Source organism: Hakea prostrata, chromosome 11 (genome assembly GCF_041222555.1).
Source record: "Hakea prostrata isolate BN-2017 chromosome 11, UWA_Hpros_2, whole genome shotgun sequence".
In the NCBI taxonomy this organism is placed as follows: Eukaryota; Viridiplantae; Streptophyta; class Magnoliopsida; order Proteales; family Proteaceae; genus Hakea; species Hakea prostrata.
This window is the reverse complement of record NC_142610.1, coordinates 26,770,118-26,796,064: the sequence shown is the minus strand read 5'-3', so window position 1 is coordinate 26,796,064 and position 25,947 is coordinate 26,770,118. Positions and strand designations below refer to the sequence as shown.

The window sequence follows — 25,947 nt, the reverse complement described above, 5'->3', positions numbered from 1 at the left end:
TTTTATTTTTCTTATTTTCTTAAAAATTCGTTATGGTTAGGTCAATTGTCTTCTTTCCCCTTTGCGTAGGGTTTTTTCCCTAGAAGATCTTTTTTAAATATCTATCAAAACCCTGTGAACTTGTGTGCATATATACTATGGAGTATTGCCCTTGTTAACTTGTGTAAAATTCAATTTATTATCTTTAGACCATCTTACAGTATATTAAAAAATATTTATTACATTTAAGACTATAAACAGAAATAACGGATTCTAGTCCTTGACACCCTGCCTCAAAGTCAAGGGCCCTTCGAGGAGTTTGAGTTTGGATCGCAAAAGTCGAAACCGAGGACTAGAGAGACCTTTGGTGAGAAGATCCGCAAGTTGCTCTTTGGTAGATATATAACGAACAAGAAGATCCTTTTCAGTAACATTGTCATGAACAAAGTGGAAGTCAACTTCAATATGTTTGGTGCGAGCATGAAAGACAGGATTGGCCGATAAGTAGGTATCACCAATGTTATCACACCATAAAACAGATGGAGAAGTGAAAGAGATTCGAAGCTCAGATAGTAAAGACTAAATCCATGTCAATTCCGTGGTGGCCAAAGCAAGAGCTCGATACTCACTCTTCGTACTAGAATGAGCAATAGTGGACTGTTTTCTAGATTGCTAGGAAACAAGATTGTCACCAAAGAATATAAAATAGCCACCTTGAGACTTTCTATCATTAGGGCAGCCAGCCCAATCGGCATCAGTGTATGCAGCAAGAGATAGAAGAAGAGGGTGTGAAGTGGAGCCCAAAAAGAATAGTCCCTTTTAAATACTAGAAGAGCCTTTTAAGAGCCAACCAATGCTCCTCAATAGGAGCTACCAGAAATTGACATAACTTGTTAACAGAATATGAGATATCCGATCTGGTAAGAGTAACATATTGCAAACCACCAACCAAACTGCGATAAAGAGAAGGATTGGACAATAGCTTTCCTTTGGAAGAAAGATGAGAGGTGGTGATAGGCATGTAAACAGGTTTGGCGTCAAGCAAACCAGCCTTATCAAGAAGGCCATACAATATTTTTGATGAGACAACAAAATTCCCTTAGAGTGAGGAAGCAGTTCAACCCCCAAAAAATAACGAGCAATCCCTAAATCTTTCAAGGCAAACTCAGCAGACAAAACATCAAGTAAAGATGATTGGCTTTTGATGATGGACCAGTAATAAGAATGTCATCCACATAGACCAACACAAATAGAGTATCAGTGGGATGATGACAAATGAAAAGAGAAGAGTCCGTCTTGGAGCCCTCAAATCCAAGTTGGATGAGAAAAGTACTTAATCGATGAAACTAAGCTCTAGGGGCCTACTTGAGACCATATAAAGAGCATCTTAACTGGCAAACATGATTTGGAAAATGAGGATCCGAATATCCTAGGGGTTGTTGCATAAAGACGTCTTCAATTAAATTGCTATGTAAAAAGGCATTATTCACATCTAATTGATGAATTGACCATTGACGAGAGATAGCAAGAGCTAAAATGATCCGTATGGTAGTGGGTTTAAGCATGGGACTAAAAGTTTCATCATAGTCCAATCCATATTCTTGAGTATACCCCTTTGCAACGAAGCGGGCTTTATGGCGTTCAATGGAACCATCAGACTTACGCTTCACCCAAAAAAGCCATTTGCAACCAATAATCCAACGATTCGTTGGAGGTGGAGTAAGAACCCAAGTGTGATTAGTCAACAAAGCATTAAATTCAGCATCCATTGCTTGACGCCACATAGGATACCGAGAGGCTTGACTATAACAAGTTGGCTCAAAATCACAAGAGATGGAAGCCACAAGTGCAAAAGGTAATGGATGGCGAGTGGAAAAATAGCTTTTAGGAAGTTTAGGAACTTGAGTCCCATCTTGGGATCTAGTAACCATGTGATGAGTTCGTTGTAAGGGTACCATGACCCAGTGGTCTCAATAGGCCAATTCGAAGAAGTAGACACATGCGGTTCATAAACCAAACTAGAATTAAACTGACTACAATCCAAGAAAGAACCAACGGACTGGTTAGTAGGTGGACCAGTAGTGCTAATCAAATGCCCAACAGATGTCTCAAAATCAGAATTGAAAGTCCCATCAACATTACATTTAGAAGTAAAAAGCCCATCAACATTACATGTAGAATTAGAAAGCCCACCAACATTACATGCAGAACTTAAAAGTCCATTAACTTGCTGGCCAGAATTATGAAATCCATCAAAAAAAGTGGGTAAATGTCCATTAGAAACAGTCCGTCCATTTAAACATACAGGCCCAGAAGAATATCTATGATTACAATGGCTAGCAGAACCATTATTGAATGCATCACCCTGAGAGGGCATAGAGTCAGCAGAAACAGAGGTGTGTAGCAGACCATCAACAACTCCAATTTTACCTGTATCAGGGGCTAACATGACAGCAATATCACTACCATCAGAAGACCTACCAGTGGTATTAGAAAGGCCAAAAATAGCAGGAATTGACTTATTAGTAGAAGGGAAAATGGACGAACAAGAGATCAACAAAGGATCAACATCAAAAGTAGAAGAAGGAGAAGATGCTAAACTGGAAGCAGAATGAAAAGGAAAGAAATTTTCATCAAAGATAACATGTCTAGAAACGACAGCCTTCCTAGTTTGAGCATTATAACACTGATACCCATGATGTTTGGAACTATAGCCAAGAAAAATACAAGCAACCAATCTATAGTCCATTTTATGACGATTAAAAGGCCTCAACATAGGATAACAACAGCAACCAAAAGCACGCAAGAAGTTGTAATCAGGTGAGCGATGAAAAACTTGAAAGAATGGTGAAGCAAACTGTAAAGCAGCAGTAGGTAATCGGTTGATAATAAAAACAGCAGTATGAAAAGCATCCCCCCAAAAACGCTATGGAAGACCAAAGTGAGCTAACAGTGAGAGCCCCATTTCCACAATTTGTCTATGTTTTTGCTCTACCCTATCATTTTGTTCAGAAGTATGGGGACAAAAAAGGCGATGACGAATGCCAGAAGACTAAAGAAAAGTAGAGAAACTCTGGAACTCTCCACCCCAGTCAGACTGAAAGTTTTTAATAGATTTGGAAAATAGATTTTCAACAAGAAGTTTAAAAAGCTGAAAAATGTGTAAAGCATCAGATTTATTTGCTATGGTATAAAGCCAAGTAAAACGGGTGTAGTCATCAATAAAGGAGACATAATATCTATGTCCTTCATTGGAAGCAACATGACAAGGACCCCAAAGATCAAAATAGACAAGTTGAAGAGGACCAGAAATATGAACATCACACTTATGAAACGAAAGCTTATAAGATTTTCTAAATTGACAGGGAGCACAAAACAAAGAAGACTTAGTACCAACAGAAGGCAAGGAAAAAGTACGTATGACCCTGCCAATAGTAGAAAAATTAGCATGACCTAAACGTAGATGCCAAAGATCAGGAGTGGCACTTATAGCATACAAAGCCATAATAGTAGCAGAAGAAGATGACACCACTGGTAGGGAATAAACTCCATTATTGACAGGCCCTGTGAGAAGGATGCGACTCGAGCAACGATCCGTAACATAGAAACAGTCCCCATTAAATTCAAAAAATACATCATTATCAGTAACAAACTTGTTAACAGATAACAAATTTTGAGCAACCTTTGGAACATGAAGAACATTAGTTAATTTGAAAGCAGAATCACCAACTCTAACACTGGAATTACCAACATGCTTGATTGACAAACCTGATCCATCTCCAATTTGCACAGTATCAAGGCCAATATATTCATAAGGTGAACTAATAGCATTCAAATTAGAGGTGATGTGGTGAGTGGCACCAGAATCTAGCAACCATTGCATAACTGATCTTGAAGATCCAGCAACATAAGCATGAGGATTTTCAGAACCTCTAGGGAAAGAAGGAGGAACAACACGATTATGATAATGAGAAGGAGGACCAATGTATCACTGATAACAATTCTTAACATGATGACCATACTTCTCATAGAGTTGACAAAATATTCCACTAGTAGAACGACCACCACGGTGCCCTCCCTAAGTTTGAATTCTATCAAAGGGACCATGAAAACAAGAATTATTGTGAGGTGAAGAACCAGAATTTGACCAAGAAGGACGCACACGAGAAGCCATATTAAAGGTTGCAGAAGAAGAGGCAGCATGTGCAGAAATATTAGTCAATTCTTGCAAAGCAGAAGCAAGGCGAACTTCGTCACAGTAAAGAAGGCCTTGCAAACCAGCAAGTCGACAAGGATGTTCTTTGGTATTGATAAAGGTCACAAAGGCTTGATATTCAGAGCCTAATCCAGCGAGAATGAAAAGAATCAGATCAGGATCTGAAACTGGCTAAGACGCAAGACTGAGAGAGTCTGAGATTTTCTTGATCTTGAGAAGATACTCAGACATTGAATCGAAACCTTTCTTTATACCGTGCAACAACATTCGTAGTTGCATTACTATTGCCTGTGAGGCAGAGGCATAAGCAGAATATAAAGCCTCCCAAACAGCAGTAGCAGTTGACATTCCAACAAGAGAGTGAACCGCCTCCGTCAGAGATGAAAAGATCCAGGAGAGAAGAACTTGGTCCTGATACTCCCAAAGAAGATAATCTAGATTTGCAATAGGCGGTTGTGAATTGAATCAAGAAACAGTGGAGGACATGTAGTAGAACCGTCAACATGTCCAAGAAGGCTGGAACTTCTCAAAATAGGCAAAAATTGAGATCGCCAGATGAGAAAATTTTTAGAGGAGAGTTTGATATGAAGAAAATGTTGAATATTAGTAAGACCAAAGAATGGAGAAGAAGAAGGGATAGATGATGGAGGAACAGAGAAAGTGGTAGCTGATGGTGCAAGAATTGTAACAACCCTCGTATTTCTAACCCGGGATTCGTATTGCAGGTCCGAGAACCCGAAGGTCTAGTCGGGTAAATTTGTGGAGTGTCCGGATAGAAGTCCATGATCCATACCCTGAACCCATGGATCTGAATTCTCTTGATGAAGAACCTGCCTTGCTTGGTAGTTGGACTTCTGGATGGCAAGTGATGTCTAGAGATGTCCAGAATGAAGGTAAGACCTCCCCCATGTCTTCATTAGGGTTAGGTTGAACTTGGACATCAACCCCCTAAGCAAAGCACCCTTGTATAGCAATATACTTGGGGGCGGTTGCTAGTGGCGGTTGATTAAACCAAGCGACCGTCTGGTCCTGGTTGTGGGGTTTTGCCCTATTTTGCCCCCAGACTCCTATAAATAGTAACACTCGCCTATTTTACGAATATTATATTCGGGATTACTATTTTTGGAGGTTAGACAGCTGTGGAGACGTGCTGGAAGTAGATCTGAAGTGTTGTTAGAGTCCCAGAAGGTTCTACTGTCCTTCATAGTTGATCTGGTTGAAATAAGTGATTCCATGTTCACTCATACTTCACCACTTGCTATGATAAAAGTAGATTAGTGTTTCCCTTTGGTTGTTCTTGATCCTTCTATTGCACTGTCTACCTTTTTGATGATCTTGGTGAGATCAAATCCGAAAACGAAACCCTGCTTTTGTTAAAAGGGCTGATCTAATCAAGAGGGAGGATTCTAGATAACCAATTTTGATGTCTTTGGTTAGGTTTAGTATCACCCATGATTATGGGAGTGATAGATTTGAAATTCGAACTATGATCATTCAAAATTCGGATTGAAATCGGATAATCAGAAGCTTGAGTTTCGGATTGAAAACTCTCTGTTTTTTGAGCGGTCACTAGTGGCGGTCGCTCAACCTAAGCGAATGGCCCAAGCGACCGGCTGGTTTCAAGTGACCAAATGACTTTTGGTTTTGATCCGATTTGATTCATTCGACTTATACCTAATAGTACCATGTATATAGGTGTTCTCTATTTCAAATAAAAGTCTTATAATAGTTTTTGGATTGCAAGTTAGAGGGATTCTGCATAATTACAGGTAAGGATATACAATCCTATCTTTATGAAATGACTTAAACATGCTAATCCAGTGTTTGTTAATATTGTTCTTTCATTTCATATGCTGCTGTAACCTTGTTTAGAATGCTGATCTTATTATATGCTTGTTGTTTTTACTGTCTTTACTTATTCTTTGTTGATTATGAATAGGATACGATAATGGTTGATGGTTTGTGGTTCTGATGGAAAGGGTGTTTCATTGGGATATCCTAGCTTGGGATATCAGAGGACTGTGGTATGGGACACATGCTCGCTACTGTCTCTAGCTCTATCATAATTACTGGATGACATACCTAGGTACAGTCTAGAGTTGCATGGCTAGGTACTCCACATGCTACTACCCTTTCGGTAAGGGAATTGAAGCCGGATGACCTGTGATGACAGTGATGTGACGATGGTCCACTGTTGGTCATATAAATGGTAGGGTTGCATATGTTAGGGTTGGGCTCATGGACGTCCAAGGAACGGACCGGGTGTAGTGAGGATTCATGAGAGCTTTTTGCCCCAACAATGTGTGGATGACCATAGGGTTATGGAATGGAGTCCAATAGCGGTAGCCAGTCTGTGAGTGTTCTCATTCCTAGTCTGCGAAGGATACTGAACCAAGTTGGTTGGTGCCATAGGGGATGTATCTGGACTTCATGTAGTATGTTACCACTATGACTTGCATTGGATTAAAAACCCCGACATGCGTCAGTACTCATGCCAATGGTCGTGGTGAGAGAGTGTTGACTTAATCCTAGCCATGGTTTGAGAGCCAGTGTGGATTTTCCGTTTTACCCAAGATCCCTACAGAATTAACCAGTCCTTGCCAGATCAAAGTGACTAGACTTACCCAGAGGAGGGCTAGTGTATATCTTAAAGCATATCAACTGTTAGAGACTTGCATGGTTAGATCTTAGCGGTATTCATACTTTGCATTCATACATATCATTTATGCATTTCTGATTGGTTTGACATATGGATGGGAATCATTGTTTGTTCTTACTGAGTTCTCCAGAACTTATTCATTTATTTGTCTATGTTTTATTAGCTTGTACAGATGGAGGAAATACACAGGAAGATGGATTGGTTTCCTATGAAAGAACCTTCCCGTATGAAGAAGATGTGGCACCAACAATGGGAAATAGAGATAGCTTGTGCGGGAGCTCCTGCGAGTGCATGGAATACACTTATAGCACCCATTGATGGGCGGAGGAGACAGTCGCCCGGGCAGTTTGCTCATCGTATGGAGAATAATTTGAGAACCCTCATCTTGATAAACTTAAGTCTAAGTTTTTAGCTTTAAAAAAAGAAACCGGAAAGAAACTTATTTAAACCTTTTGAATTGCTTCCGCTAAACTCATTTACATTTTGATTATTTATTCTTTCCTTGATTATTTTATTGGAGTATTTGGACTCCTGTAATTCTTTCATTTAATTATTGAACCTTTTCTTGCTCGTGATTATCTTTACTTGCATTTATTATTATTGATAGACTAGAACCATGGATCCTGTGACTGATCACTCCCATGGGTTGTCGGGCGGATAACCGAGACCGGCGGCTGGGGTGTGACAGGAATACCAGGCGGAAACGATTGCGGCAGTGAAGGAGCCGAAGCAAGTGGTGGAGATGGAGATGAAACCGAAAATGGTGGAGGCGGAGGCGGAGCTGGAGATGATGTCGAAGCAGAAGCCATGAGATTTGAGAGCAAAAGACAAAGAACATAGACAAGAACAAAGAACAAAGAAACCCTAAACCATGATTTCAAGATTTCCCAAAAAACAGAGTTTCAAGAACCGGAAAGAACCAATCAGAAAAAGTAAGGTCCACAAAGAACCGAACCAGCAAATGATACCATATTAACTTGTGTAAAATTCACTTTATTATCTTTAGACCATCTTACAGTATATATAGAATATTTATTACAGATAAGACTAAACAGAAATAACGGATTCTATTTTCTGTATTTCCTGCTCCGTCGCTTATGGACTTGGTGTTAGTGGTAAGATCTTTTGGTGGTGCTGAGCTCTAATTTTGTTTATCATTTTTGTACGTTATTGGTTGGTACCTGCTTGTTAGTTTGGTGATTTGGTCTTTGTTTATGGAATTTGTCATATGATACTTCCTGTTTCTTCGTGTCTTCAATCATGACTAAAGGTGCTAATGTGAAAGCCCTCTCCTGGAACATTAGAGATCTACTAACTCTCTTAACTGGTTTATCTCCAAATGGCTAATTAACTTTGTTTTTCTTTGTGAAATTCAATGTTCCTTGCTCTCGTTTTTGAAAACTCGTGTGCATTATACCACTTTCATTCTCTTGTTTTTCAACAGAGCTCCGGTAAAGGAGGGAAACAAAGTGGCTTGTGGTTGCTGGCCAAGTCAACAAGCCTTGTAGACAAAATTGAATTACGAACACACTCTGTGTTTGGGTTCAGCATACCCAATCCTTGGTTGTTCATATTTTTCTCTATGCCCCTCCACATTCAGAAAAGAGAGAAGCTATTTGGGAGTAGTTGAATGATTTCTTGTTTTCCTTTTCCCTTTCCCCTCTTGGTGATTTTAATGAAGTTTTTAGGGCCTGTTTGAACTCCGCCAGTGTTTTGCTGCCGGTCCCAAGCCCGGGTAAAGGAGGAGGGTTGGTGCGTCAGGTCGGCAGCCGGCACCGGAAAAAAATCTAGCCAAACATTTTTTCATGGATTCGACCTTATATGATAAAAGCTATGCTAGGGCGTTCCCCGACAAAAGAAGCGACGCACTACACTATGGCCCGGGTGTAGTGATAAGTGGGCAAGGGTTAGCTAGGGCGTCCCCTGTAAGCGACGCGTCGCATCAGCGCCCAGATGCGGTGATAAGTAGGCAAGGGTTCCCGCGCCGTGGACGAGTGTGGGTAAAGAAGCTAGTCCATAAGTGTAGGATTAGATTGGCATCTTGGAACATAGGATCTTTAACTGGTAAGAGCTTAGAATTGATTGATGTTATGAGGAGAAGAAGGATTAATGTAGCTTGCATCCAAGAGACTAGATGGAGGGGTAAAAAAGCCAAAGAGTTGGATGACTTTTAACTTTGGTATACTGGGGATAAAACAAATAAAAATGGAGTGGGTATAATAGTGAATAAAGATTTAAAAAATGATGTGGTGGATGTTAAAAGAGTGGGTGATAGGATTATTGCTATCAAGCTTGTAATGGAGAAAGAATGCATAAATATAATTTGTGCATATGCACCTCAAGTAGGATTAGATGAAAGTCTAAAGCTAGAATTTTGGGAAAATATGGATGGATTAATGCAAGGAATTCGTCAAGGAGAAAAGATTATCATAGGAGGTGATTTAAATGGACATATTGGAAAAGATCAAAGAGGATATGAGAGTGTTCATGGAGGATATGGTTTTGGAGAAAGGAATGAGGAGGGGATTTCAATTTTGGATTTTTCTACTGCTTTTGATCTATCTATATTAAATACTTACTTCAAAAAGAGAGATGAACATTTAATTACTTTCAAAAGTGGACAGCATAGAAGCCAAATAGATTTCTTCCTAATAAGAAGGACTGATAGATTGTTGTGCAAGGATTGCAAGGTGATACCGGGGGAAAACTTAACTGCACAACATAGACTTGTGGTCTTGGATATGTGCTTAGTCCCAAGAACACATAAAAGGTCCAAGGTAAACTATCCCAGAATAAGATGGTGGAATTTGAAAGGAGAGTACTCTAAATCCTTCATTAATGAATTAGTCAAACAAGGAAAATGGGATTTTAAAGGGGATACCAATGCAATGTGGAATGAGATGGCTATGTGTATTAAGAAGGTGGCTAAAGATGTTCTAGGTGAATCAAAAGGAAAGACCCATTCTTATAGAGAGACGTGGTGGTGGGATAGTGAGGTTCAAGCTGCCATTAGGAATAAATAAAGCTAGTTTTAAGGCATGGCAAAGAACTAAAGATGTTGAGGATCTGCATAGGTATAGGTTGGATAGAAATGAAGCTAAGAAAATTGCAGGAAAAGCAAGGGAAAGGAAGTATGAAGAGTTGTATAATAAATTGGGCACAAAGGAAGGGGGAAAATCTATTTATAAGATAGCTAAGATGAGGGATAGGAAGAGTAGAGATCTTGACCATGTTAGATGTATTAAAAATGGAGATGGTAAAGTATTAGTTTGTGAGGAGGCTATTAAGAAAAGATGGGAAACCTATTTCTCTAGTTTACTAAATGAGCATTCTTCAAGCACTTATGTTTCGGACGATTACACTTTTCACCAAGGCACCAAGGTCCGAACTTATATACGTAGAATTTCGACGTCCGAAGTAAAAGAAGCTTTAAGGAGGATGAAACTCGGCAAGACACAAGGTCCTAATGAAATCCCAATTGAAGTATGGAAGAGCTTAGGAACCCATGGACTAGTTTGGTTGACTAAGTTGTTTAATAAGATTATGAGCACAGGGAAAATGCCAAATGATTGGAGGAGAAGTGTTGTGGTTCCAATTTACAAAAATAAAGGAGATATTCAAAGTTGTAATAACTATAGGGGCATTAAATTGATGAGCCATACGATGAAAGTATGGGAGAGAATAATTGAAACCCGTTTGAGACACTTAACTACAGTTACGGAGAACCAATTTGGGTTTATGCCGGGAAGATCTACAACGGAGACTATTTACTTAATTAGGAGACTTATGGAAAGGTATAGAGAATGTAGGAAAGATCTTCATATGGTATTTATTGACCTAGAAAAAGCTTATGATAGAGTCCCTAGAGCGTTAATTTGGCAAGTACTAGAGAAAAGAAGTGTTGCAAGTAAATATATAGATATAGTTAAGGATATGTATGACAGTTCGGTGACTAGTGTTAGAACAGTGGGGGGACAAAGGAATGAATTCCCGATAACAGTTGGGCTACATCAAGGGTCAACTTTAAGCCCATATCTATTTGCACTAGTAATGGATGAATTAACCAAAGACATTCAAGATGAAGTCCCCTGGTGTATGCTTTTTGCGGATGATATTGTGTTGATTGATGAGACCCAAGTGGGGATTAATACCAAATTAGAATCATGGAGATTAGCTTTGGAATCAAAAGGCTTTAAACTTAGTAGATCAAAGACAGAATATTTAGTTTGTAACTTTAGTCATGATCGGCCAAATGATGAGGTGGTGATACTTGACGATAAAGAGATTCCTCAGAGTGATTGTTTTAGGTACCTAGGTTCAATCATAAGTAAAAGAGGTGATTTGGAAGATGACGTTTCCCAAAGAATTAAAATAGGGTGGATGAAGTGGAGAGGTGCATCCGGGGTCTTATGTGATCGGCGTATTCCATTAAAGCTTAAAGGAAAATTTTATAGGACCGTTGTTCGACCAACTATGATGTATGGTGCAGAGTGTTGGGCTGTTAAAAAGAATCATATAGATAAACTTAGTGTAGCATAAATGAGGATGCTAAGATGGATGGGTGGCAAAACTAGGATGGATAAGATAAGAAACGATCATATTAGAGTTGGGCTGGGAGTTGTTCTCATAAGTGATAAGCTTAAAGAAAGTCGTTTGAGGTGGCACGGCCACGTTCAACGGAGACCTATAAATGCTCCTGTACGGAGAAGTGATATAATCCATATTGAAGGAACTAGAAGAGCTAGGGGTAGACCTAAGATAACCTTAGGAGAAGTGGTGAGAAAGGATATGTATAGCTTAGGCCTTGCATCTAGCATGGCCTCGAACAGAACTGATTGGAGGGCAAGAATCCATGTAGCCGACCCCATTTAGTTGGGACAAGGCTTATTGTTGTTGTTGCTGTTGTTGTTGTTTTAGGGCCTGTTTGGTTACATGAAACAAGATATTTGAAATCTCTGGATTCATGAATGTGAGATTTATACCCGTTTGGATGTGAAAATCTCTAGATTCATGAAATCTAGAGATTCATCTTTTTACACTAAAAACGTGAATCTGTACATTTATGGGTATGGAGTGAAACCCAGATATTTCATCCCTACTATAAAAAGGCTAAACATTTGCACATTCACAAAAATCACTAATGAATCCATAGATTTCATTCAACATATTTGGTTAACCAAATAGTTAATTTTATAAATTATGACTCCACAGATTTAAAATCTATAAATTTGAAATCTCTAGACTCATGTAACCAAACAAGGCCGGAAATTAGAGAAAGTTGGTGGCAAGCCATGTCCCCTTCTCAAGTGTCCCCTTCCCTTTCTTACTTCTTGTTAAGGACTCCAGTTTACTTGGTCTAACTGCAGGAAACACCCTCATCTTATTAATGGAAAGCTTGACCAAGCCTTTGTTAATGCTAAATGGTGGTCCATATTTCCAACCGCAGGCAGCACAAAGCAAGTTCACCACCAGTCTCTCAACCCGTCTTGCTTCTTTATCTTTGCTTTAATGCAGGTGGAATTATGCTGTTTTTTGGAAAGCTGATTGACTCAAGGAGCGGGTGTTTTCAGATTTACATAATATTAAGGACCAGTGATGGAGGAAGCCCAGGCAAGTATTTCAAGTAAGCAGTTGGATTGGATCTTTCAAGCTGAAAAATTATTTTAGATGCAAAAATCAAGGTTCGACTTCCTTTTGTGAGACAGGAACAGTAGTTACTGAGACCAAGTAAATTGGAGTCCAAGTGACACTAACATCAACATGACAAGGCCTTGTCTTTTTAATCTCAGACTAGAGGAAGAAAATATCTAATTCCTAAGAAAGACAATGCCTATTTAGGGGCTGATTTTCATTCAATTAGCCTTTGTAAAATGGGTTAAAAAGTCGATGCCAAAATTGTGGCTCACAGGCTTAGACCTCTTCCGGAGATATTTCTCTCCCATACAAGGTGCTCTTCTTTCTGGCCGATAGATCTTTGATCATCTTTATATTATCCATGAAAATTTTTATTATCTTAGGAAGGAAAAAAGTTTGGCCAAGTCAGTTTTGGCTATTAAGCTTTACCTTTCTAAAGTACATGATCATGTGGAGTGGTCTTTCCTCTTAGATTTCTTCAAATTGTTAGGTTTTGATGGCCGGTGGGGTGCATCTCCCTAATTTTGGAACTTGTTTGTTCTACATCTTTTTGGGTCAAGTTGTAGGGGGCTTCTTTTGGATATTTCAAACCTAGTAGGGGGCTTAGGCAAGGGTGTCCCCTAGCCCTTACTTGCTTCTTCTTGTTATTGAAATCCTCTCGCACCTCTTAGGAGTGTTTCACAAAATTGGTTAGTTTCAAGGGTATTAAGGTTGCCCAATGCGCCCTTGAAATTACTCTTCTTTTTTTTCTTTAATTGACAAATCATTTTTTGTGAGACTTCGGAAGAAGATTTTTTTCACTATCAAAGCCACTCTTGATCTACTTTCTTCCTCTATTGGGCAAGAGGTAAATTTTCAAAAAGCGGTATTTTCTTTAGTGCTAATGTTTCCCAAGCAGCTTAAGAATTCCTTGGTCAATTTTTGGGTATCCCATTATGAGAAAAGACTGTTAAGTATTTGGGGACTTCTTTTAAGCACTCTAAATCTCGCATTTTGAATTTTCAGTTTTTAGCTGATAGAATGCAATTTCTGTTAGCAAGATGGGAATCTAATTGTCTCAATTTTCGTACTACGGCGTATTCCCATCAAATCAGTTCTTTCTTCCATCCCCCAATGTTACATGGGATGCTTTACTAAACCTAAACAGGTCTGCTCAAAACTTGATGTTATTGCCAACCACTCTTGGAATGGAACTACAGGTAGAGATCACTCTGTGCATTTAATTGCGTGGGAGAAAGCCTGCCTTCCACCTTCAGTTGAGGAATGGGTTTCCGAAAATGTTGGAATCATACCAAGCCCTTCTCAACAATGCTTGGCAAGTTATCGGAGCACCATTCCCTTTGGGTTCGTGTTTGAAGGGCAAATATTAGTGTTCTTTTTTGAGCCCAAGTCACAAAAAGAGGCTCTCGTACATGAAATGTGTTGGTTTCTGTGTCAAGGGATCTGAGACCCTTTGTTAATGTCTCCATTGGTGATGGCCGATCCATATCTTTTTGGCATGATTCATGAACACCGCTCTCCACTTTCAACCACTTCCTTTATCTCTATTTAGTGCTTCACAACTGTGTGGCTTTTCCTTTGGAAATTAAAAGGGAATAGTAAATTTTAAGGTTTTTTGGTGGCGACTACTTCAAGGTGGCATAGCAGTTAAGGTAATTAATGGCAAGTAGAATCACTCAGATCCCTGTTCTCCTTTTTGTGGAAGAGACCTTATGGCACTTGTTCCTATCCTGTGATTGGATAAGCAAAGCTGGACATTTAGGTTGTCGCTCTGAATTTCTGCAAGCATCTTTCTTTTTGCAACCACGGTTTTTAACATTCTCATGATAACATGTTACTGTATCTGGACTACGGGAAACAAAATTTTGTTTCACAACTCAAAACCAGATCCCATTTCCTACCCTCTTCCCCATCTCATTTCCCAACTGAGGCTACTTCTATAGATGTTGGTGAAGATCTCTCTGTTGCATTTGTTTGGGTTGCTACAGATATCCCCAGGGCCAGGGGGGTATTTGAGCGAGGCTGGATGGTAATATTGTATCGTACAGAGTAACAATTGCGCTAACTTATTGGGCGCAGATTTCTTCCAACCCAAATCGTGTGTGGCGTTACAAGTGCAAGCTGTGGAAGGACTCAAGGCGGCAATGGAGAGGAGGATTACCCTTCAAAGAATTCTCCAATTTACCTGAACCACAACAGTCTCCTAGTATCTAATTTTTGTACTTATTGTTATCATAAAAATAGAAGAAGAAAAATAGTAAGCAGGGGGGGGGAATAAATCCCTGGGAGATCAATATGTGCAGAACCCAGCAAGAAATAACTACGGTTCATGAATATACAGGTTTTATTTTCCTCAATAATAGAGAGGGTGGAGTCTTCACCATTATTCATGCACTTAGAGACATTGAAACTACAGAAGAAAGCTTGATCTTGCGGACTTTATCAGAACCCTGGGGCTTTAATAAGACCTCTGTATGTGATCTCACTGTCACTTCCTTCCACTCGGAAGCTGACGTGCCATCGGCTTGATAATCACGGGGCGAGTACAAAACTTGTAGTTTTGAACTACCTGTAAGAAGTTGAAAATTGATTTCAAATGCCTAGGCAAGATGACATATTTTATATATATATATATACATATAAAAGAGTATTTGAAGGCTGTGTTTGTTTCACCAGGAAAAGAAAAAAGTGAAAAAAAGAAGGCTGTGTTTGTTTCACCAGGAAAAGAAAAAAGTGCAAAAAAGAAGGCTGTGTTTGTTTGGCAAGAGAAGTTACCATAATTAAGTTAGACGAGGGTTTCAGTGAAAAGAGAAAATTTCTTTGGCGCTTGTTCGGCCAGAGAAAAAAGAAAACTCTTGCATTGGTTTTTCAATGCCTGGGGATTTTCACTTCTCACCTCTGAAATTTTCTTAAAACAATGACATGTAAGCAATCCTTGCAGTAATATTTTACTTTTTTTTTGGTTTGCCAACCCCGGTTTCCAAGGCTTTGCCCTGACTAATCCGGTGTTCGACCCGGATCGCACACCTAGCTGTGGTGGGTGAGGCTCCCAACAGGAATTTTTTACATCCACAAGGTTTCGATACCGGAACCTTGCTTAAGCGGACCAAGCTGCTTACCACTTGGACCAACCCCCGTTGGTTAAATATTTTACTTCCCATTTGTATGCCAACCAAACACCTATCAGAAATATTTATTTTTTATTTCTTCTTATAAGCATAAAACCCTTTCTTAAGAGCATATCAAGTGGGGAATATACATATGAATCAGCCTAACACTAATTCAGGAAGTGTGATAAAGATCCAAAGGTCAGTAACCAAAACAGTTCCTATTAAAAGCCTTCATAAAGCATATGAGAAATAATAATAATTTAGATGAAAAGAGAAAGCATAAAAGATGCAGAAGAGCTCATAAGCTGGGCCAAGCTAAGAGTGTTGAATCATAGAGCATGGTATATGGTTTTGGTTTCACTACCCTGAGCAGATGAAATTCAGTTAAATAATATGCCATTGCATGATCTATGGCATGATGATGTGGGTTCCCCCCCCCCCCTTTGTTATTATCTATTTAAATAATTTGATATTTATCAAATAAATGTTAAAATTAAGAAGGAAAAAAGAAGAAAAAAACAAAGCAAATTCTGCTTTATTTTACAAACAGTGGAATATTAGTACAAGTATTTATGCAATTTGGAGCTTTTTATGATTATGAAGATTATTTTTTGTTAAAAACACTCTATAATGTAATTAGTATTTATTGTAATGATTAAAAAAAATTAAAAAGCCAGAAATTCCCAAACTTTGGGAGTGATTTAGTATATGCTTTTTTGTGGTTTAGGGGTCATATTAGACCATTAACAAGGTTCTTTATAATAATTAGTGCGAACTTCTTGCAACAAGTTGGTTGTTCTCTGTTTCTTACAAGTATTGAACTATAGGGAACATTGCTCGGATGGGTGGGCAACCCATGAGTATAGACAAAAAGTAAAAAGTAACTACTGTAAGAAGTTGATTGGAGGAGGTAAGGCCAATAGACTAAAGTGGCATCTAGTTGATGAAGTCAGTTCCGCACTAGAGTTTCAACACAAATGAAGTTTGCTATGACGCAACATCTATGGGGTGAAACAAGAAGTAGGAAGGAAAAGACGGCAGCCAGATAAGAGTATGAAGAGGCATGTTTAAATAATTACCCTGGCCTAGGAGAGTAAAGTTCTGATGAGGATGAACCAGATGAGTTTACTGGTGTTGAATCTAGAACAACGGCAAAACATCTGAGGAGGGCAAGGTGCCAAGTAGAGGGGCAAAGAGGATGGATTAGATGAGAAGATTAAGGGTGGCTAAGGGAATAGGTCCATTAGACATCTTATAGATAACCGAGGGACCAAGCAACTCTAAAGGAGGTTAATAAGACAAGGAGAACCAAAAATTTCATTGAGGAGGTCTTAGAGTTTGAGGGCCTCAGAACCAAATATAATCTCGGCCCCTAAATACCCCAAGGTTGAAATACTTACCATAGATCCTATACTTTTTCGAAGACTAAAGTTCAAACAAAAGAAGCTAAAACAAATGTAAACCATTGTAAAGAAAAGGTGGGGAATGCATTCTCTAAATGGCCTTTCTACCATAGTATTCCAGTTAATGCAACCCAGGGATCATACTACAAAGATATGTTTGATGAGATTAGTAAGGCTGGTACCAGACTGAAGCGGACCAACACCATATAGATGTATAATGTATATTTGCCATATCATAAAGAGAATTTGCAAATATGCATTGATGGGTTGAAGCCTATACACACTATGGGGTTACACCGATGCATAATGATTGGACTAGTCCCCTAGATGCTCAATCATCAGTTTTATGTTGGATTGTGATGGGAGGATAGTGTTTCTCTACCAGTGGATGCATCCAAGGAGAAGAAGGATGCTAAGTATATTTATACATTATTGATAGGGGGTAGTGAAGGAAATTGGGATAGATAATGTGTTGAAAGTCATCACAGTCAATGGTTCCAAGTTCAATAAGGTTGGGCCAAAATTAATAGACCCCATATACAAACTCTTTTGGACACCATGTTCTGCACTTTTGTGTTGACCTCACGTTGAAGGACATGGGTCAATTGAAGAGTAGTGAAAGGGGCCATGGACAAGGAAGGCAAGATCTATAACTATGGTTCTCCATTGTATATGTTGAGAATAAGGTGTGCTGGTGACCTACTTAGGCCAAACATTACAAGATTTAAAACCAATTAATTAGATTGCACTCTAGAGTTCTAAGTCAAAGAAGGGTGGCGTAAGGTCCATTTTTGCATCTGAAAAGTGGTTCAACTAGACAGTTTCTTTAACCCAAGTAGATAGAACAGCCCAAGCCACCATCTCTAGTCAAAATATTATCTCAATCCCGAGACAACAAGCATCAACCTAGGATGGGCAAGACCTAATGAGTTCAGACCATGGAGGACAGAATGGGACCAAATTCAACAAAGCAAGGAATTATCATATTGAAGGTGATAACTAGTTAGTATTTCTTTACCAAAAAAAAGATAACTAGTTAGTATTCATAATTTAGTAACCTAGTAAGGTCAACTTCATACTAACTAGTATGTTAATGTCAGATGAAAGCTTTTAGGGATGGCACTGGGAGTTTCGGCCAACCAGTCAATTTTAGCTCAGGGATCCATTATTGCTAGTTAGTCCAAATAGTTGGTTTTTTTTTTTTTTTTTTTTTGGTACAAAGGGGTTTTATTAAGCCGGGGGATGGAGATATTAATATGCCTTAGCGAGAGTCAAACCCACGACCTCTTCACTAAGGGGCTTTTTTTGGTACAATAGTTGGTCTTTTATATATTTATTATTTATATACTTAGGTTTATACCCCCTGATTAACTATTGTTACGCTTTCTACTTTATATGGTGTTGCGATTGAATGGTGGTTCTAATATGGGATTGATTCACCCAACTTGGCAATGATAGCATAGGAAGACTGTCAGACATGTTCTGGCATTGGTTGCGAGTGTAATTGAAGCTTTAACCTCAAAGATCCAGATAGGAAAAACCAACTAGGTGTGAAGCGATTAGAGGGCCTAGTTTTTTTGCATTGAGATACACGATTAAGAGAGAAGCACATTAGACTAGGATTGATTGTGATACAAGCTCTATTGAGATAGCTGAGATATTTGAGTTTGGATGAAGATGATAACATTCACCTTTATGAATGGGTCAAAGATGGAGGTTGTGAAATCCAGCCCAAACCTAACCTGGACACCCTATCTGTTTTGGGTGAAGAAGGGCTTGTTTGATGTTTGATCTTGAAGTTGGACCTTAAGTATAATGTTGTTACCCTTGGAAGGTCCTAGGAAGTCAAGTCAGACCTCTCCCTTAGTGTAGATCCAAAGTCCCGAAGTGAAGAAAGAAGACTTTGTGGGCCATCTAAATAGAAGACATGGTGTTTGACCCAAAACCCATGGATATTGATGATGGAGTTTCCTTATGGAAAGCTTACTTGATTTGGAGTTGAACTGCACATTGATGAAGAAGAACTTGGTTGATGGGCCTAAAGCCTAGTTGTACCTGGTTTGAAGACATCCCTCAATGCTAGGTAAGTTGTTTGAGGTGTGGTATAAAGCCCATCCAAAGATATTGAAGTTAGGCCCATCAAATCCCAATTATGGAGTTGTTGTCATGGTTGATCGACTAGCTAGTCGACCAACCAATCGACCAACAAGGTCATCAAGGTTAAAATTGGAAATCCTAGTGATTTTAGGACTTTTTATGCTATTTAAAGGGGGGAACTCCGTCTTTTTCACTCACAATTAGTTCTAAGCCTCTGAAGAACGTGGGAAGAACCCTAGAACCTCTCCTCCAAAGCCAAGGAAGATCCTCAAGCATTCGTCCGAGTTTCTTCATCAATTCTTCTTCTAAAAGGTTAGTAATCGATTCGTTTCTTCTTTGTTTTATTCTTTCTTTTATACTTCTGACCTTCTGATTATGAGAAAGGTATTACACTACTGTAATGGCCTCTTCTTTGATTCTCTTAGCCATAGAGTGAATCCCCCATTCACTCTATGTTTCTTGAAACCATATGGTGATGTTTTATGTCTATGATCTTACCTGAGATCTTGATGACTCTTTCCATAATTTTCCTACCTATCTTTATGATTGTGGGGAAGGTCTCATACCATTACCATGACCTTCCCTTGTGTCCTCATGATTGAGGGGTTGATCCCTAATGTTCCTTGGACTATGGAAACCAAAAAGAGGGTGATTTTGTGAGAGTTGATTTTGGGTAACCCTCATGAGAGGTATCCAAATCCACTTTTAATTCATTGGATCCTCCCCAAAACCTTTCTTGATTATGTATTTCTACTCTTATTTTCCCTAGGATGAATCTTTATTCTCCCTAGTCTTGCGTGGGATACACGGATTCTTGTTAGTAAAACCCTAATTGTATGATTAGAATTTGTTTCCTTTCACTTTATGTGAAACCTTGTTTTCTCTCATTGCCCTACCCAATACCTTTCTTGATTTTAAAATACTATTCTTTCTTTCTTAAAGTGAATTCCCCAATTCACTCTATGTTCTTGAAGTTCTTGAAACCATATGGTGATGTTCCTGTTTCTTGATGTTCTTGTTTCTTGATTTTACCAGAATTCTCGATTACTCCCTTGTTATTGTTTTTCCTACCAAAGTTGGTGATTGTAGGGAAGGTCTCATACCATTACCATGACCTCCCCTTGTGTCCCCATGATTGTTGGATGGCTCCCTATCTTTCCCTTTGCTCTTTTGTGAGCTACCCTGTGCATGTTGTTAACGAAATTTTAGGATATTTTCAGAAAGGTTACCCAATTGGGAACCCTAATCCTTTATTAATTATTGGATCATACCCAAAGCTTTCCTTGATGTGGTTTCGTACTCTTTATTCCCTAGGGTGAATCTTTATTCTCCCTAGCCTTTCTATGAGAGCCAGGGACTATATATGATGAAACCCTAAATTTTGATGGCTCAATCAAAATCCTATCTTTTGACCATGACTTGATGCTTTGACCTTCTTAGATAGTCTTATTATGTTCTAGAGAACTCCCCTTTGAATTTCGGACCAATCGGACTTCAAACAAAGAAGTTATGACCAAATTAGGGTTTGCAGTTCCGTATTGTTCCATTGGTCGACTGGGCCAGTAGACCAACCAATCGACCAACATAGACAGTAGCCTCAAATCTACTCTATTTGCTTCCGTTTGACTTCTAATCTTCTAGGTCTTATTCTTAATTATTATTATATGCTTGTTTAGGTTTTAATTGCCAGTCTTAGACCTCTTCCTCATTATTCTACGGAATTCTTTAAAAATTACTTAAGGTAAGGATGGTTGATCCCTAATAACCTATATGCAGGTCTTTAGATTTGATTACATGATCATTACTACTGTTGTACTTAGTTTCTTATAATTATATTGCTGCTGTAGTTCTTCAACTACAGTAGTACTTGTTCTTATTATTCAAATGTTATTTCAATTATGAATGATTATTTACTTATGTGTTGTATTATCAATTGTGCTTGTGAATGATTGATTGGGAATGTGATTGCCTAGGTTGTGATTTGGGGATTGGGGAATGCTCTTTTGGTGTTCCTGCCTTTGGACACTAGTGGAGGTGGTATAGGACGTTTTCCTATGGTGCCCTTTGGCGCTTTCCCAGATTACTGGTTGACATACCTAGGGCATGTCTAGAAGTGTTTGGCTAGGATGCCCTAATGAAACCCTAATAATATTTCCCAAAAATTCATACAAGAATGCAAGAAATAACAAGATAACACTGGTTTCTATGGTGCCAGTCACCCCCCACACCTCACGGTGTTCCCTCAGCCTACGGCTGCCCACAAGACTCTCCAAAATTCCGATTTCCCTCTCTTCCCTCTTTCCCTTTATTTAGTATCTCAAATAACCCTAACTAACCCTCATTCCACAAGGCTTCATCCCTAGGGTCCTAACACTACCGACCCCTCGAAAATCACCTTGTCCCCAAGGTGATGGAATTGTTGAAGTTTAGTCGTATGATGGTGCTGCATAACCGTAGTAATTCAATATCGTCCTCCCAGGCTGAATAACACACCCACTGCTCAAAATCAGACTTGGAGCGTTTTTTTTTTTTTTTTTTGCCTGCAACTAAATTAATCCCCATCGCACCGTTGCATCTCAAGGAGCCTGCGTGCAGCTGTTGGAAGATGATGGATTTTCCCTCGGCTCGGCAGCCCCAACGTTGCCGCCTCCCTTTCTATTCTGAAGTTCAGAGGTTGAAGACGATGGTTCCCCAACTTGTTGGTTCAATTGGAAAAGGAGTAAGGTCCAAATACTTAAACCCATGGGTGAAGAGTAATGGGCTGATCATTGGTTTGATTGTAGGGATTGGGTTTTGGGTTATGAAACTGTAATGGGCCCAAAATAATTCTATTAAATGGGCTAGACATGAACACTTAAAATCATGGGTTAACGAATATGGGTTGGATATTGAGTTAATGAAATACGATGGGCTGGGGATAATGGAATGGGCTGGGCCCAAGGGGGTTTCTTAGGAAAACGTACGGCCCAATCTTTGAACTTGGATCTCTTGGGCTTTAAATCTGATTCTAAGCATACCTGAATTGGGCCCGAATTAGAAGCTCCTTGGCCCTTAATGTTTGAACCAAACTGATTGACCGGTTTGGGTTGAGCCGAACCAACCTCAAAAACCCTAAAACTCCACCGTCTTCTTCCTTTCCTGCGAATAGAATTTTTGGCCGCCTGCAACTTGCCATCAATTGTACCTGGCCTCCTTCTATGCTTCTTCACTTCACTGCATCTCGATTTTATAGCAAAATATTGCTCCTCCACTCTGGTCTGGTAGGTATCTTCACTCAATCCTATCTTCATCTTTTTGCTCCACATTTGGTGATGCGTGACTTCCGTAGCAGCGTACTTCATCCTTCATTCGATACTTCTCCTAGTTGTTGTCTATCTCCAAATTTTATGTCGGTTGTCTCCCGTCGCTAAACTCCCACCTCAGGGCTTCTTTGAATCCCGTCCAAGAAAATGCCGTCCAATTCTTGTGATAGATCCAGTCAAGTGCCTCTCCTTCCAGATGTTGGATCGCTACCCCCAACCACTGCTCTTCCTCGATCTGGTTCTCCCAGCAGAAGAGAAGAACCTCAAAAATCCATCTCTGAACTCCTCCTTCACCAGAATACGAAGGCAGTGCCATCACCTCCCTGGATCGTTACAGCTCTGATGCCAATTAATGAAACCCTAACAATATTTCCCAATAATTCATACAAGAATGCAAGAAATAACAAGATAACATTGGTTTCTATGGTGTTAGTCACCCCCCACGGTGTTCCCTCAGCCTCGGCTGCCCACAAGACTCTCCAAAATTCCGATTTCCCTCTCTCCCTCTTTCCCTCTATGTATTATCTCAAATAACCCTAACTAACCCTCATTCCACAAGGCCTCATCCCTAGGGTCCTAACACTACCGACCCCTCGAAAATCACCTTGTCCCCCAAGGTGATGGAATTGTTGAAGTTTAGTCGTATGATGGTGCTGCATAACCGTAGTAATTCAATATCGTCCTCCCAGGCTGAATAACACACCCACTGCTCAAAATCAGACTTGGAGCGTTTTTTTTTTTTTTTTTTTTTTTTTTTTGCCTGCAACTAAATTAATCCCCATCGCACCGTTGCATCTCGAAGGAGCTCGCGTGCAGCTGTTGGAAGATGATGGATTTTCCTCGATCGTTTGCAGCCCCCAACGTTGCCGCCTCCCATTCTATTCCGAAGTTCGGAGGTTGAAGACGATGGTTCCCCAACTTGTTGGTTCAGTTGGACCATTTTCTGGCAAGTTCTTGGTTCAGGCTTGGTTTGGGTTTGGGTTTTGACCCGTTTGAATTATTTGGGTTTAAAGTAATCTTTGAAAAGGCTTGGATTTTGGGTATACGAAATGGGCGGACCCATGAGTGATGATGAAAAGGAGTAAGGTCCAAATACTTAAACCCATGGGTGAAAAGTAATGGGCTGATCGTTGGTTTCATTGTAGGGATTGGGTTTTGGGTTATGAAACTGTAATGGGCCCAAAATAATTCTATTAAAATCATGGGTTAACGAATATGGGTTGGATATTGAGTTAATGAAATACGATGGCCTTGTGGAATTAGGGTTAGTTAGGTCCATTCCATTAATCCCCACCCATCGTATTTCATTAACTCAATATCCAACCCATATTCGTTAACCCATGATTTTAAGTGTTCATGTCTAGCCCATTTAATAGAATTATTTTGGGCCCATTTACGGTTCATAACCCAAAACCCAATCCCTACAATCAAACCAACGATCAGCCCATTACTCTTCACCCATGGGTTTAAGTATTTGGACCTTACTCCTTTTCATCATCACTCATGGGTCTGGCCCATTTCGTATACCCAAAATCCAAGCCTTTTCAGCATTACTTTAAACCTAAATAACTTAAACGGGTCAAAACCCAAACCCAAACCAAGCTTGAACCAAGAACTTGGCAGAAAATGGTCCAACCGAACCAACAAGTTGGGGAACCATCGTCTTCAACCTCTGAACGTCAGAATAGAAAGGGAGGCGGCAACGTTGGGGCTGAACCGAATGAGGAAAATCCATTGTCTTCCAACAGCTGCACCCAGGCTCCTTGAGATGCAGCGGTGCGATGGGGATTAATTTCGTTGCAGGCAAAAAAAAAAAAACGCTCCAAGTCTGATTTTGAGCAATGGGTGTGTTATTCAGCCTAGGAGGACGATATTGAATTACTACTGTTATGCGGCACCATCATACGACTAAACTTCAACAATTCCATCACCTTGGGGACAAGGTGATTTTCGAGGGGTCGGTAGTGTTAGGACCCTAGGGATGAAGCCTTGTGGAATGAGGGTTAGTTAGGGTTACCCTAGGGATGAGGCCTTGTGGAATGAGGGTTAGTTAGGGTTACCCTAGGGATGAGGCCTTGTGGAATGAGGGTTAATTAGGGTTACCCTAGGGATGAGGCCTTGTGGAATGAGGGTTAGTTAGGGTTACTGAGGCCTCATCCCTAGGGTCCTAACACAGGGTAATAACCAAAGTTGAATGCCATGTCAATGCTCAACCCAGAAGAATTCCAAACACTGGCAATCACTGTAATCACAGTCCAGCAAGCAAACCAGCCAAATACTTCAAAAAAATCCACTTTCACTTTATGCTTCACGGTAGAATAATCTCATACAGAAAAATGAAGGGCTCATAAAACACAAATGTCCAAAACCAAGCAAGAAAATATATCACAAACATTCGGTATAAAAAACAGACTGAAATACATACTGGTGGTACCATACAATCCAAAATAGAGAGGAGCTGTGAAGCAGCAACTCTTAGAGACATGAAACCAAGACCATGACCATGAGGGCCGCAAAGACACCCAAGGCGATTGAAACGAGCAAAATTCAAGCTCGAGAAGCAGCCATATGAAGAAGAAAAAGAAAAATTACCAAGAAGCTGCTAGCAACTAAATGCCTAGCTGAGTTGGTTTGATTTTGAGCTCCAAGCCCTATTGCTTCAAATATTTGGTGACTTTATGATCTTCACTAATGCTCCTTGTAAGATATATTCATACATTTTACATAATAGTTCCTTCCTTGGAAACCCTTCATAACCTAGGCTCCAAATTTCACCAAAAAGAAGGGATGCAGGAAGCAATAGGAACAGGAAGGTGACTCGACCCTCAAACCAACAAGGTGCACTGATACCAAGCTGGAAGTTAAGCAATGCAAGTGAATATGGGGGAAAATGAAATTAGAAAGTTGAAGAAGAAGGAGAACTGCAACATAGAAGTGACTCAGTTAATAACCACTCCGAGAGAGGACCATTATTGATTGCAGCAGGTAATCAAAAATAATGGCAATGGCTACTCATTTGGAAGAATAAGCAACAAAAATCCAATAATCAATGGCTCAACAAAATCTGCAATAGCCATCAAGTTCTCTTCATGGTAGCAGGGAGCAACTGGGTTCCATTGGAAGGAACAGCAGCACATGTGCAGCAGAAGCTTTAAATTTGGATCTGCCTTCCATGCGGGGCCATCCAAAACATAATATCTGATTTGGGTAGGCCAGATTGATAAATAGTGTAGTTATCAACAACGTACTGTTCTAGTGCTCTTATATTATTCATATAGAAATTTATTTTCATAAGATAAATGTATTATCATCTTTTCACTATCTTATGGAAAATGAAAGGCTTTTCACTTACCTAAACCAAACAAAGCCGACCTCTGGATGATTAACCGACTAACTTTTGATCTCTTGATATATTTCAGACCTTGCATATCCTCTTGCTTTCCTTTGAATTGTAGAAACTCTCCAAGAAGGTTTTTATTGTCTTTAAGCACCAACCTGCACAATAATTGGAAATAAGTTCACTCGAGCTGTTTAAGACAATTAATCA

The 25,947-nt window shown here is 39.6% G+C and overlaps 1 protein-coding gene across 3 annotated transcripts in view; it reads right to left on the bottom strand.

Annotated features, from left to right (window-relative positions):
• Positions 1-1,431: 1,431 nt before the first annotated feature.
• The window catches only part of LOC149001236 (uncharacterized), a 32,947-nt gene continuing 8,431 nt past the window's right edge, over positions 1,432-25,947 (bottom strand). The window contains exons 6-8 of one of the 3 annotated variants that reach the window (XM_089139830.1): positions 25,753-25,895; positions 14,870-15,057; positions 2,341-2,421 (exon numbers count right to left, since the gene is read on the bottom strand). In XM_089139830.1, the coding sequence (XP_088995956.1) occupies positions 14,876-15,057; positions 25,753-25,895 (325 nt within the window). In that variant the 3' untranslated portion in view covers positions 2,341-2,421; positions 14,870-14,875. Of the gene's footprint in view, positions 2,422-13,479; positions 15,058-25,752; positions 25,896-25,947 lie in introns of those variants that run through there. The other 2 variants (XM_089139828.1, XM_089139829.1) reach the window with 2 other exon arrangements.